At 35.6% G+C, this 15,916-nt stretch overlaps 1 protein-coding gene across 1 annotated transcript in view; it reads left to right on the top strand.

Moving 5' to 3' along the window:
* The window catches only part of RANBP17 (RAN binding protein 17), a 187,488-nt gene that overhangs the window by 129,183 nt on the left and 42,389 nt on the right, over positions 1 to 15,916 (top strand). The window contains exons 21-22 of the mRNA XM_014056469.2: positions 2,885 to 2,992; positions 5,847 to 5,929. Coding sequence (XP_013911944.2) covers positions 2,885 to 2,992; positions 5,847 to 5,929 — 191 coding nt within the window. The remainder of the gene's footprint in view (positions 1 to 2,884; positions 2,993 to 5,846; positions 5,930 to 15,916) is intronic.

The raw sequence follows: 15,916 nt of genomic DNA on the forward strand, positions 1-15,916 counted from the left end.
GAAGGGTTCTCTCTTAATGTTTAGAAGTATCTAGCTGAGCAAGAACATTAACGTTATCCTGCAAAATGGAATTGTTTGTAGCAGGCTTGCTTATACTAATTGGGTTTCCATAACAAATCAGACTCCTTGGAAAAAGGCCAAAGGCTTTTCATAATTGTATTGACAAGAAAATGAATATGATAAATGGTGTTCATTCAGTTGAGAAAAGATTTATAGTTTCTCCCTCTGGGCAAAGGATGAAGAGCAAATATGTGTAATAATAAAAAAAAAATCTGTTACAAAATTGTAACAAATTTGATCTCTCACAAAGCTTTATTAAAATATCTCAAAATATGTTAAAGGAATTTCTGATAATAAGCTATAGATTCAGCTTGGTATATTCCTCTATAAAAAGGAAAATAAGGATGAAGAATTATAAATATGAAAGTCATACATTTCTCCTGAATTATTGATATGTCAAACTGTCTGATTCAGGGTTTCCAGTTCAGAAGTTTTTTCTTGGTTAGTCGATAGAGTATATGGGCTGTATGGAGCATGCCTAAACATATAGAAGCAGTATTTTTTTTTAATAAAAACATGTGCCTAAAAAATAGGGACCAACTGGACCTAAAAAGTAGAATGCAGTGACTGAGATATTTTTCCATAATTTTATAGTTCCATATTTCATTTAATAAGTTGTACAACTTTTGAGGCTTTAATTAAATTTAAATGCTTTTCTACAAACAATTCACTTTCTTAAATTCTGAAAGTTCAGGCAACACACAGCAGAATAAGACTCAACATCCATCTACAAAAGCACTGTGATTGGTGGAATTCGTAAAACTTACTTCTAATTAGAACAAGATAATCTGTCAGTCTCTTGACTCTTTTCTACCTGTCACTACCATTTTTCATGTATGAAAACATGAATATTTCATGCAAAGAGCTTTCTTTTTATTTCTATTACTTTAAATATAAGCCTTTCCAAGTGTTCAGAAAGCTTTAGATAAGGTACAGGTTTTGTTATAGTCACTACAGAACAAATCCTACTTTACTGTATTTCAGAGAGCTATAGAATAGGTAGGTCACACAATGGTAACTCATATTTTGTTTTTGACTTAGTGTAGTGTGTGGGTTCACACATTGTGGCTTAGCATTATACTGTTGTTGTCTTTAAATCCTGGCTTAACCATAGATTTTAAATTCAGCCAAGACATGCTTGATTCAATATGAGATTCAAGCAAATCTAGTGTATTTTGTTTCTGGATTTGCAACAGTGGTGGGTTTCAAACATTTTTCAAACCTACTCTGTGGGTGTGGCCTCCTTTGTGGGAGTGGCTTGCCGGCCATGTGACCTGGTGGGAATGGCTTGCTGGCCTCTCTCTCTCTCTCTCTCTCTCTCTCTCTCTCTCTCTCTCTCTCTCTCTCTCTCTCTCTCTCTTTCCTTCCTTTTGTCTCTCTGTCCCTTTTTCCTTTTTTTACTTTCATCTCTCTCACTTTTTCTTTCTTTTTTCTTTCTTCCTTTCTTCCTTTCTTTCTCTTTCTGTGTGTGTGTGTGTGTGTGTGTGTGTGTGTGTGTGTGTGTGTGTGTGTCAGTAGTGGGTTTCAAAAAAAATTTGAACCTCTTCTGTAGGTGTGGCCTGCTTTCTGGTGGAACCTCTTCTAACCGGTTCAGTAGATTTGACAAACCGGTTCTACCGAACTGGTAGGAACCCACCTGTGATTTGCGAACACCCATCTCTGTCCGTGCAAAGCTTTATCGCAAGAATCTGTTAGAAGACTGCTCCCCTTGGAGTTCAGCTTCTTACTTTGCTTCACAAAATTAGAAGGTGCCTGAGAGGTCATCCAGTCCAACTCTTGCTTGATGCAGCATTCACTACACTATCCTCAGTAGATGACTATTTGGAAGCCTCCATTTGGAAACCTCCAGTGAAAAGGAAGAAATCATTTTGTGTGGTATTCTGTTCCACTAATTGATAGTTTTTACTGTCAAAAAGTTCTTCTTGATGTCTAATCTATATCTCCATCTTTGACATGCCATCCCATTAATTCTAGTCTTGCTCTCTGGAGCAAGTGAGAATACCTCCAGCCCTCTGCAATATGGCAGCCTTTCAGATATTTGAGGACAACTATTATGTCCATTACCAACCTTCTCAAGCTAGGTCTTTTAACCACTCCACACAGGACTTGGGTTTCCAATCCTTTCATCATCTTGTTAGTCCTTGCTTCAGTTTCTCAATGTCTTTTTTTTTCATCTGAGGTGTGCAGAACTGAGCACAATACTCCCAAGTGAGGCCTGACCAAGACAGCATAGCAGATCATTTCCCATGATCTGAATTCTTTGCTCCAAGTTTCTATGCCATTGACCTTGTTTCTGATAGACCTCTCTGGTTCCTGTACCAAAGGAATGATCTTTTAGCATTGATTGGTTGTGAATGGCAAGCAACATAACAATGGTTGTAACATTAACAGTTATAGGAACCCTTCCCTCTGTCATATGATGTAAGGGTGTTGAAATAATTCTGTCTTGCGTTTTCTTCATAAAACATGAAGATAGTATCGCTTATGATTAAATTAAAATGTTGGGAGGAGGGTGTACTTTGATGAGAAGCTAGTTGGACTATATGATTGAAATGCAACGTTCCCCTCCGAGCAGGCGTGAGATATTAATTTTTTTTAAAAAATAATTCAAAACGGACATCTTACTGTAATTATTTAATAGATACACAACTATAGAACAAGGTCTGTCAGTGTATACTACATCTTTATATTATAGGCATTTTGGCTTCGCTTTAATGAAAATTAAAGTAAAGAATAGATCCAATTTTAATCATGTTTTAGTAGGCTGTTAAGCTGTACATGATGCATGTCATTTATTTTGAATCTTTAACATAACTTATAAAAGCTACCCATCATATCTTCCCATTCTTCAAACAGCCGTTGAACTTTGGTATCGCGAACCATCATGTACAACTCCAATCTTGAAGCTTATGGCTGAGATGTTGCAAAACAGGTACAGTTGTTCCCATTTAATTGGCTTGATAGTTCTCTTAACTATGTCAACAACTGCAGGATTTGTCTCAAAACAAAAAATAATATTACTTGAAACCATATTTGTGGGGATTTTGTGCAATCAAACTAATGTTGAAAAGCTGCACTTACAGCTATGTATATAACAGCATTAAAGGAAAAAGGTACAAGAGAAATCTTTACAAATCCAAACAAGACAAAGAGGCATAAGATTAAGTCTCTAAAGGAAGGGAAGCTCATTGAAATACTTTGCATATTCATTATATTAATTTACCTATTGGTATTCAGAAAGTCTGTATTGTTCCCATTAGACATCATCATTGGGGATAGGTTTGCTTTTTCCTGAGTTGTGTACAGCATTAAGTTTTACAGGTTAAAATGCATAGTACAATACACTTTGACATGGTGGAAATATGTTACAGAGTATTAAATTGTGCAATATAATAAAATGCAGTTGCTTCCATTATTTATATCTGCCAGATGTTACTATTTTGTACTTCGTAGAATAGAAAGTATTATAAAGTGTTCCTTATGCAGCACAAAATCCTAGCCTCTGTTAGAGAATTCAAAATTTCTGGAATTTTAAGAACATTTCTCTAATTTGTCCATCTAAAAGAATAAGACATTTTGTCCCATTCCTTCATTTGGAAAATGTCTGAAATAACAAGGGAATACATGGAGAGTAAGACTTTAACTTTGAAACAAGTTTATTTCTTCTGAATAGTTTCTTTGGCAACCAGTGTCATACAGAGGACTTTGAAAAACCCTATCAAACAGTCTAAATTAAAATACTTTCTTAGGAAATGAATTTTCATTATTAACTATATAAAGTTAATTATAATAGAGGTGGTTTGGTCTAGTGTGGTTAAGGTGCTGGCCTAGGAATCCGGAGGTGGTGAATTATTGTCCCTTTGTAGCTATAAATGCCAGCTGAATGACTTTGTTGTGCTCTCTCAGCCCAACCCACCTTGCAGGGTTGCTGTGTGGAAAATAGGAGGATAAAGGAGCATTGGTTATGTTCTCTGCCTTGAGTTATTTATAAAAAAATGAAGGATAAAAATCTAATTTTATGATTGCTCCATTCCAGAACGTAACCATAATAATTAAACATTTTGCTTAGTTATTTATATTGAGTTGTGTCTTAAGAGTAATATGCTTCAGGTTTGAGTTTCTACTCCTAATATCATTTGCCTTTTTCATTGCTTATGATGTGACACCTATATATGTTTCCTCTTTATCCTCAGACCCTGAACAAGTTTTTTGTCCTTCCTTCAAAATCTTGTACATTTCCCCCCACCTCGCGCGCATATCTCTCCACTTGTATATTTAGAGGCATCACCTGATATCTCTAGCTCTACTATTCTTAAGTGTCCAAAGATGTCCTGATCCCTGAAGCAATCTTATACATGCTTCTCCTTTTGATTTCCCAAAATGCCATAGCTCCTTCACTTCCTTCAAATCAATTCAGAACTCACCTGTTCCATGAATGCTTTCAAAGCTTCATCACCAAGGAAGGTGGTGTTATTTTCTGTAACTAAATAAACAACATCTTTCTTTGTTCATCACTATCTCTGTTCTGTCCCTGTTCAAGTTATTTGTCACTTTTTCCTAGATGGTAAGTCCTTAAAATCCACATTTTTATTTACTTGTTTTCTTATCTATGTGTGGCACTACATATAAGAGACAAGTTTTTCTCACTTTGTCAAAGTGATTGTTTCTAATTCATTTTGCCATGAAATCCAAGCAGGAAATCTAACTGTATTACTTGCTAAGCTTCACAATCAATCTTGTGGAGCTAATTTATATATTAAGGTTGATATGAAACATTTTTCCTGTCTTATGGGAAGTACATATTGTCTTTATTTCCATCAGTCAGCACCCACTTCAAACTATATTTATTTTTAGACTTAAAAGACCTGTATCTTCCCTGGAATCCAAATCAATGTTGGTAACAGTTTGCTGGGTACACGAATGTTGAGTAATGAAACTCAGATTCAGTTCAAGAAGTATCAACATTCATGCTTAGAGTCATGTGGTACCTTATATAGCCTTTTTTGAAGCTTGTACACTTCCCCAAACAAAATTAAAGGAGATTTAATTGCATCTCTATGAAGTAACTTTTCTTAGATTAGAAATACCGTCACATTTATATGATGCTGACATAAAGCTGATATTTGCTAATTAAGCTATTTAATATTTTCTTAATCAGTTTATATTGATTAAGGTAATGCAAGATATAGCAAAATAATGCATACACAGATAGACAGTGTTCTTTTTGTTGATTCTAATGGTCTTTGTTTCTAGGTGCCCCATTCTCTTGTCCTCTCCCTTCCCTCCCCCTTCCCCATCCCAATAATTTCCTTCCCATAATAGATAAATTGCATGCTTTGCCCATATGTTGTGATAAATGATTGGCTGGAAAAATGATTACGCTAGGCAAGATAAAGGAAACCTTGAGAGAAGACAATGGATAATGTAGATAGAGGTTATCAAAGAAATTATTGGGATGCTTTTGGAAGAGCTGCTTGTTTTACTAGAGACTAGTAGTCTCTAGTAGACTAGATGAAATGACTAGAGACTAGATGAAATGACAAGCATTTGTCCATGTAATCAAGTTTAACTCAAAACATTCCTATCATTTTGCTTCTGTGTTGCCTCACTGGTTATTTTTCTCTGCTTCTGTTAACAAAAGAACCTCACCAAGCTTTTTGAAGTCTAAATAGCTCCATTTTGGTTACATAGCTCTCATAATTCAGGAGTTGAATTACTATTGATATACATTATAAGTGCTTATTTCATCAGATTATATAAAGACATGTTTCTGTTTTTTTCCTCAGATCTCAGCGTTTAAATTTTGATGTGTCATCTCCTAATGGAATTCTCCTCTTCAGGGAATCTAGTAAGATGATTTGCACTTACGGTGAGTTTAATTGATGATTTTCTACATATAATAAGAAAAAAGTACTACCTTCTAGTTAAACAGTACTTGGCTTTAAAAAAAATATTTGGATTCATGGATCTAGTTGTGAGAATTTATGGTATACAATGTCAGTGGACAGCAGATGACTTTGGGTAGAAGGTGAAATACATTCCTGAAGAGCAATCATTGTTCTCTATAACATTACAGTTGGTTGATTAATTGATGATGTACTTATCAATTTGAAAGCATAAGTAACCCACCCAGAAATATAACAAAGATTTATACATACAATACATTTGTTTATGCATTAAAAGAAAAAGGACATTTTAAGGAGAGAGGAGGATTACAAAGGAGATTGAAACAAAACCTCTTTTTCCCATGTTATTTCACCTTTCAGTAGAATAAAAAATGAGATATTTCAAAGAAAGAGTACTGGAAACTAAAAAGCAAAAAAAAAGGAATCTTAAGGGAATATTTCTCCTACATGTGAACCAAAAAACACTGGTAGAAGTTGGCTAGAGATGCACAAGTAATGAGAATAGATTGCAACATTTTGTGGTAGTTGCATTTAGATTAATTATTGTAAGAAAAAACAGTAGTTTTTGCATAAGATTTCTTAAATTAAAATTAACTGCATCAAATTCAGCCACATTAAAATTAAGAGACTTTCTATAATTATTTCTAGGAAATAACAGTAATAGTTCAGATAAGGTGCAAGTCTATTTCATAGACCTGTAGAATAAGAATCTTAAGAGTTGGAAGGAGCTCATTTAGGCCACTGAATCCAACCTTCCTGCTCAGTGCAAGAATTTTCAAGCAAAACTTTCCTCCTTCCTTTTTATACAACTAAGCTTCTAATCCAGTGGTTCCCAACCTTTTTTTGGCCATGCCCTACCTAAGCATCTCTAAAATCCTGATTCTCCCCACCCACCCACCCCCATGACATATGATTTTTACTTTACTCAAAAAGTGAACTCTACTCACACGGAAGAAGCCTAAAAGGCCATTAACTTGGTTTAAACAAGGTTCAAATTGCCCCCATTAAAAATCAAATTGCCCCCCTAGACTAATTCAAAAAAGGTCAATTAGGATTACTGTGGGAACTACTGTTCTAATCCCATAATGATCCTAATTGACTTTTTCTGAATTAGTCTAGTTTATTTGAATCCTTCTTAAAATATGTCGTGCACAGAACTGGATTCAGTATTCTAATCAGTACAGGATATACTGCAAGCGTAACCCCCTACGCTACTATTGATGCAAGTTCATTGGCTAGTTTTTTTTTGCAGCCATATCACATTGCTGACTCATGCTCAGTTTGTAATCAACTGCTAAACGAGGATATTTTCCCAGATATTGTCACATCAAGTGTTCTTCATTTCATATCTAAGCATTTGATTTTTGCTTTAAAGTGAAGAATTTTACATTTGTAAAATGTATTACTTTTAATTCATTTCTACAATCAATTAATTTTAGAGCATTAACAATCCTACACATTTAATAAACATTTCCTTCACTTTCTTATCCAAGTCATTGCTGAGAACATTGAAAACTAAGGCTCAACAATAGAAATTCATGCCACTTTTAGTTTATTGAGAAACTATTAATGAACACTTTTTGAATGTGTTTCAAGATGGCAACATATCTGTTAATAGCCATGCTATTAACTAGCTTGCTAAGTAGAATGTACTAATTTATCAGCTGTTGTGCTATATCAAGGTATATTACATTTGCAGATTATAGATGCCATACTTTATTAAAGAAGTAAACCAATTGAAAAATGAGATAACATTAATCTGGCAAAACTTGTTCTTGACTAATTCATGTTAATCTGGTATTTGCAACAGTATTTCAAATTGCTTAGATCACTTTGTGATTCACTGTAGTAGCCAGATTAATATCAGAATAAAAGGCTTGTATTCAAATCCATCTTTCCCTTTTCTTTAACGACAAAGGCAGCATTTGTCCTTTGGTCACCTCACAGTTCATTTAATCTCCAGGAATTTCCAAAGAAAGAATATATGCTTTGGTTCAAACATCCATCATTTTCCTTGATATCTTAGGATGCAATACATGTCATATTTCCTGGCAGTGTTCTATCAGTCTCAAGGTTCAATTCTGTCCATTTATCCTTCTCTTCCCAGTTATTAAGTGGAATTTATATTCTTGTAGAGAAGATTGATTCAAATTAGAAATTCAGCTTTCTGTGTTCAGGTCTATATTGGGTTTTTTTATGTGTAATTGCTGTATTTTGAGTGGTTTTGCTATTTTCCTCTCATGCCCCTACTCCAAGTTGTTGCAATTGTGGCATTATATTCTCTTCTTTTTTAGGAATTACCACTCATTTTGAACTTTTCTATCCATTGGCAATCACTCATTATAGGATCCTACAGATTTCTCTGAATTTATTTCAGACTGCCTTGTTAAAGACATAGTTCCACTACATTTAGCTTTTCTTCTGTAATAATAATTCCAGCATTTACATGCTAATTTTCCTTCCAAGTTCATGCTGTCTCCGCTTCATTGTCTAAGCCTTCTCTATTGGGTAGTATTGTCCCCTTACTTTTCACCCAAATTTCTATTAAGCAGTAAATACAAGTTCATTAATTTAGAAATCAGAGTAAATATGAATTATTTTCAAGTCTGCCTCTATTTCTATTACTTCAGTTGTCCCAAAGGTGCATTTTCAGGAGGCCACTGGACTTTCTTGTTTTTTATTTGAAGATGTTTCGCTTCACATCCAAGAAGCTTCTTCAGCTCTGACAGGATCATGTGGAATGGAAGGGTTTATATTCCTTGCAGACAGCTGGTAATCTGCATCTTTTAGAGGGTTGTTGAAGCACTTGGAACTTTCCAAGTTAAATCAGAATGAACACAATTTGGGATGAACACCCTTTGAATGTGGGAGTAGGAATGGATTTCCAGAGGAAAAAATTGCAGACTACATGAACCAGGAGCACTACTCAGGTGACCCTAAGGACACAGGTCCTCCAACGACCCTCCAAAAGGATGCAAATGACCAGCTGTCTGCAAAGAATATAAATCCTTCCATTCCCCACTATCCTGTCAGATCTGAAGAAGCTTCTTGGATGCGAAGCGGAATGTCTTCAAAGAAAAAACAAGAAAGTCCAGTTGCTTCCTGAAAAAAACACATTTGAGACAACCATGACCTGGATAACTGAGAATCTATTACTTCAGTTCCTTTTATTTAAAAAATGTGTCCTTCAACTCCTATTTTAAAACCATCCCATTAGCTCTGCCATCCTACCTGCTAAATCCTTTTGCCTTTTTGTACTATGGACTTAACATTGAATACTATGCACAATTATTCTGGTTATTTGAAGAGGAAGAAAATCTCCTCCTCCTTACCTTTTCAGATGTATTGTATGTCTCACAATGTAAAATTATGCTGTTTTTTTCTCTGAAGCATTGATAGAAACCTTGTGACCTGTGAACTTATCGGTTAGATCCTAGAAGGCCTATTGAGACTGTTCCATTCTCAATCCCAGTGACAACTCCCTGATGCTTGGAATTTTAACTCCCATAACTCCCATTGCTTTGTTAGCCTGCATCTGAACAACCTGGAAGTAATTAGGCTTATCAGGTGTATCGAAATGGAGCAAATACAACAGATATTGGCCAAACAGGGTGAAAAAGATTTGTTCTAGACCCTAATAAACTGCATTGCTCTAGGTTTTGTTTTTTAATTCATCCACCTCACCGTTTTGGAAGACTGACAGAAAAATAATATTTTCAATATGCTGTATTTTATTTATCTACATTCTGTCATGATATACTTTGATGTAAGTTTTTAATTTTGTTGCGGCATTTAGCTGTTCTAGCAGTTACTGTTCAGGGTCAGCCTCAAGGTTAGCCACTGTAGCACAGAACAATTTCCTGTTCTCATAGACCAGGTAACATTTGGATGAGGATTACATTTTACTAGTTTTCCAGTAGCCGGGGACATTATTTCTAATGAGCTTTAAATTGCTTCTAGAACATCTATTGTGTGAAACGTAGTGTTGCAATCCATTCTACTCTTCTAGCTTAATATCATGTATCTTTTTAAAGAAAAGGTTATTTGTTGCTGTCTAATAAGTATTATTAATTTTTAATCAATTGTTCATTTTCAATAATGGAACATACTTTATATCCATTGCTTGTTCTATTTAGAGCATTCGTAGCAATGGTAGTGACATTTTGCAGATATATAGATGCTGGCAGATTTTACAGTAGTAAGCAATAGTGTTACATATTTTAAAAGCATACAGACACGTATTTCCCTCTGTTTTATAATGATAGTTCAATCATAACAATTTTGTTTTAATAATATCTACTTCTTGCACTTAAATAATTCCTTATCTGTATTTATACAATTTATAATAGCATAACTCTTTCTAAATTCCTTCTTTCTGCTAAATAATACTGTGCTGAATTCTGCTATATGTCCAAAAACATTAGCTGTTAAAAATACTCTCCACTTCACAACAACAAATAACTGCTACAATTATGAGACAGCTACTGGAAAGTTCATCCCCAAGGTCCTACAGCTGCTTGTGCCAACTGCAGCATTCAGTCAACTACATCATGTGAATGACAAAATCCAGTCAATTGAGGCAATTTCTAGTCTTTGCCCTCTATATCCTACTAGAAAAAGAACTGGAGAAATACAGTGGTTTAGAAAAGCAACTGTCTCAATGACAAAGCTGATTTCTAAGTCCATCCTACAGAATGTATGACTCCTAAATAGTGATTGGCTGGGAAACTCAAGTCATGCCTGTCTCCTGGGTGAACAGTGTAGTGAGGCCAGTAATATAATGAAATCTGCCAATACTGTCCTGTTACAAAGATTTATGGGTCTCTGGGAAGTTCTGGATGGGGGATTCCGAAGTGACAGCTCTTGATTCAGTTAGTGTGATTGTGTGGTGCCAGTGGTATGGCTGTTTAACTTCATTAGCAGATGACTAAGTTAAGTGTTGTGTGTATAGATTAGAACACATGGAACACAGTGGAACTTTAGTTTTAATTTTAATTTCTAGTAACAGTTTTTTTCCCTTACAACTGGTCCTCACATTTGTGACCATCGTAGCATTCCCACAATCATGTGATCAAAATTTGGACTTGTGTTTATGACAGTTGTAGCATCCTATAGTCATGCAATCACCATTTGCAACCTTCCCAAATGGCTTCCAACAAGCAAAGTCAGTAGGGGAAGGCAGATTCAGTATATTCTCGTATATTAATCTGCCTCATCCCAGGTCAAATAGTAACTCCCTCCAGGTCCCATCATTTGAGATTGTTGTCTCAGAAGCAGACTTTTTTAGTAGCCGTACCACATTTTAGAACTCCTAGACTCTAGAACACACTTATTTCCACAATACAGGATGGAAGAATGTGTTGCTTGATGATATAGTTGTGAGCACTTTATTACAGTATTTAGCTGGTTTGATTATTTTGTTTTGATCAGTTACTCTAGGTATTTTTGGACTATTTTAATGATGGCATTATTAGCTACTTAGAGCCTTCTGGAATTGGTGGCATATAAATGAAACAAATAGTTGCAACCTATGTCTGAAGATGAGTTGTTGGCTTTATTTCAAAAGTAAGACCTCCTAGGGCTCCCAGCCAAAGATGTTCCCTTGGTTATTTGGTTGCAGGTATTTAATTGCCCAACTAGTTAACTTCATCACCTTGCACTGTTGATGTTATTTAATCGAGTAATGAAATATCTGCATGCTAATAGCGACGCTTGGAGAGCACCAAGAACTCCAATATTTAACTCTGTGCTACACAAGAGCTGTGGTGGTACAGTGGTTAGAATGCAGTACTGCAGGCTACATCTGCTGACCTGCTGGCTGCCTTCAATTTGGCAGTTGAAATCTCACCAGGCTCAAGGCTGACTCAGCCTTCCATCCTTTTGAGGTGGGTAAAATGAGGACCCGGGTTGTTGGGGGCAACATGCTGACTCTGTAAACCGCTTAGAGAGGATTGTAAAGCACTGTGAAGCGGTTTATAAGTCTGAATGCTATTGCTATTGCTGTATTCTATTGCAGATAGTTCCAAATTAATATTCTCAGGCTGGAATGGGATTACAATAGTTCCTCCATATAAGAAGGGGGAAATGGAACACTCTGTTAACTATAGGCTGATTAGTTGCTCTCAATCCTGGGAAAACTCCATGCTAGATATTTAAATGAAAAATTAAACGTACCTTGAAAGAGTACTTTGTTTTAATAAATCCTCAAGCTACTTTTAGAAAAGGCAGATCAACAATTTATCCATGTTAGCTGACAAGACAATCAGTTGTTTCCTTTATAGATTTTAAGGCCTTCTTTGATTCTGTTAATAAAACTAAATCTGGGTTAAATTAATGAATTTAGTTCCAGATATACTTCTCACATACTTAATACAGGTGTTATATTAAAATAGTCTAATCCTGTTAGGCATGAAAGCCAACTGGTGATTTCGGGCCAGTAATTCTCTCTCAGCCCATCTCACAAGACGATTGTGGGGTAAATGGGAGGCAGTATTAAGGTATATTCATCATCTTGAATTGATTAATAATAATGCCAGGTCGTTTGAAAAGATTCAGAGGTGGACAAAAATGTCATGCTCAGTCTAAACATCTGGCTGACTGTGCAACCAACAATAATAATTATAGATGCAATCCCAAAATATCTGGAGCACCACTTGAACACTATCGGCATTGACAAAATCACCTTCAGTCATTTGCAAGAGGCAGCTTTATTTGAACACTTTACATCCTGTGATGATACCTTTAATACCATCAAATAACATGCACCTATCCTGGGAAGGATTCTATAGGTAGATAGAAATGCCAAATCCAGTCTAAACATCTCATTAATTGCAATCAACTATATTAACAGAAGAGAAAGAATGTAAGAATAGAATAAAATAGAAGACAATGAAGTGGCGAAGATCACAAAGTAGCAAGATCTCCAAATAAGGAGTTCTAAGATTATGGCATAAACTAACTGTTCTGATCACAGTGATTTTGGTGTGGCACATTGAGTGCCATATCAAAAAATGTTGGATGGCACTTAGAAAATCTGCATATTGTCAAAATTTGCATCTCTCAATTAAAAAGGCCACACTGCTCGGATCCACATATATACTATGCCGGTATATTATAACATCTGAGGTTCTTGAGAACTTGATGCTAACACCAATTTAAAGAACTGGCTGTGATTTCATATTTTTTGTATATAATAATAAAATTAAACAACATCATCTGCACATTACTCCTTGGAAAGGACACGATATGTGGATAAAAATGCCAAATCCAGTCTAAATATCTGACTCACCAACCATCATAATAATAACAAGGGATGTTGAGTACAACAGAAAAAGTGTACTTATAAGAGGATGTGGTGGCTCAGTGACAAAGACACTGAGTTTGTCGATCAGAAAGGTCGGCAGTTCAGTGGTCCAAATCCCTAGTGCCGCATAACAGAGTGAGCTCCCATTACTTGTCCTTGCTTCTGCCAACCTAGCAGTTCAAAAGCATGTAAAAATGCAAGTAGAAAACTAGGAACCAACTTTGGTGGGAAGGTAACAGCGTTCCCTGCTCCTTCGGCATTTAGTCATGCTGGCCACATGACCACAGAGACTTTTTCAGACAGCGCTGGCTCTTCGGCTTTGAAATAGAGATTAGCACCACCCCCTAGAGTTGGGAACAACTAGCACATATGTGCACGGGGAACCTTTACCTTTATAAGCAACATAATAATGAATAAGGGTGTGAAACAAGTTTGTATTCTGTTCCTAACACTATTTAATATGTAACTCAATGATTTTGAGACTTTATTGTATATATTGATGGCCACTGTCCATTATTAAACAAATATTAATTATCTTTCCATTTTATTTAACCATACTTTGTCCTGGCAACATCATTGTAAAGCAGTAATTTTGAAAAGCTACTATGAAGGCTTTGTATTATCCCTTTAGCAATACAGATTTTTAATGCAAAAATTGCATTTCAATAACCCAAAGCAAATAAAATTGTTAAATGTTCTAAGTTGTGTTCCACATTCTCTAGTTCTCTTGGAAATCGGGCAGTTTTCTTTCAAAGCAAAAAGAATGATTAAGTTTTGGGTTCAAGCCAGTGGTGGGTTCTGGATCCCGTTGCAACTGGTACGGTTGCAGTGGGGCTCAGCATTGTCCACATGAATGTGTGCTGTGTGCACGCATGCACACACAGCGCGCACATGCGTCTTACCATCCAGCGATGCCTTTATGAGCCTTTATGCAGGCACTGTACACACCGTGCGCGGAAGCGCCGAAGAGTTTAAAGACAGGTAAGGACGTGGGCAGGCGGGTGGGCCCTCCGGAGCACCGTACTGGAACGGTATCCAGTGCTCCGGGCAGACTCCAGTACGCCTGTACTCTAGGACGTACCGCCTGCAACCCACCACCGGTTCAAGCATACATTTTCAAAAACAAAGAAGGACTGCTGCAAGAAATCCCAATTGATTCCTATGTAGGCATGTCTTTAAATAGGTGACCCAAAAGTTTGATGACATTGATATGAATCCTGATTATTTTATTTCCAAGGATATGAGTTCACTATTTCATAGGATTAAACATAGATTATAGCATAATTCAGGACAGGAGTTATTGGCATAGCTCGTGATTTATGCAGTGAATTACAAATATACATTTCAGCGCATTATACATTGTAATAATTTTAAGTTTAAGTAAATTAATAATAGTCTTTTCAAAAAGCAGATTAAATGTGTTACCATCCAATATGCTAAACGCTAGGTTTCAAACGATCCCTAACTCTCAAAAATGTTGTCACTGTCATAGTGTTGACCTTGATGCAGTAAATTGTATTTTATTGCATTGTGAATTTTCAGTAGGATATTATGTAGTTTATTTTAAAATCAGTGTCAGGGAGACATATTTTTAGATATGTTAACATTTTACTTGCACATAAAAATCTTAATATTATAAAGGTGATAGCCAATTTTTTTACTATGGTTATAAAAGCAAGGTCTTTAGTAGCACAACAGTAAAATTTAATTTTAAATTTATCAATTTATTTCATTAGTTAAACTATTTTATCATAACACTAAATTTTCTATTACCTCTGTACTTTGCTATTTGGATCTTTTGGTCAGGTGTGGGTGTGGGTGTGGGTGTACACATATACATACATACATACATACATACATACATACATACATACGTGTGTGTGTGTGTGTGTGTGTAAAACTTTAAAGTTCATCTGGGAATTAACTGGCAACCAATGCACGTCTTGCAATATAGATATGAATATGGCAACTTTCTCAAGTTTCTAATAGTTTCTAAATGGTCTTCAAGGCAATTGCATAATTCAGTTATTAGCGGATCAATCATCAGTAACTAAGTTTAAACATATTTGGGATAAATACATGCCCACCATTTGACAAAAATAATTTTTTTTATTAAAAATAGTATTAATTATTAGTATTTAAATTAATTAATTTAAAAGAAATAAAAAATAAATGGCAAACTTAATGGACCACTAGATCTTTTCTGCTGTCAGTTTTCAAAGTTTCTGTATAGAGTATATTGCAGAAGTCTATCCTTGGTTGATAAGTGCCTGATTTGGTGTAGCCATATTTCCCCTGTTCCCCCTCAAGGAATAGTACCAGAGCTGACGGAATCATTTCAACTAATGTCATGTTAAGGAGGGGTGGGCACTGCCAGTTTTAGTCTATTCCATCCATCTAGTACCTGTAAAAATCCAAACAAGACATATCAAATTCTGCAGTAGAAAATAATCTAACATTCATCATTCGAGATATATGTTGTCTCAGGATAGTTCATTTTCAATAATTGGCTTAGCTAGGGTAAGAGTGTTTCAAGTGATTTTCTTTGGATAGATAAAACAGGATCTGGGGCACACTCAGTATATTTTAGTGTAAAAGCCAATACCTCTATGTGGGCATGTAAAAATGTAATGTTGGATATCTGTTG

The sequence above is a fragment of the Thamnophis sirtalis genome, unplaced genomic scaffold (genome assembly GCF_051295495.1).
Source record: "Thamnophis sirtalis isolate CommonGarterSnake01/CBP01778 unplaced genomic scaffold, rThaSir2_p1.2 scaffold_5, whole genome shotgun sequence".
Classification (NCBI taxonomy): domain Eukaryota; kingdom Metazoa; phylum Chordata; class Lepidosauria; order Squamata; family Natricidae; genus Thamnophis; species Thamnophis sirtalis.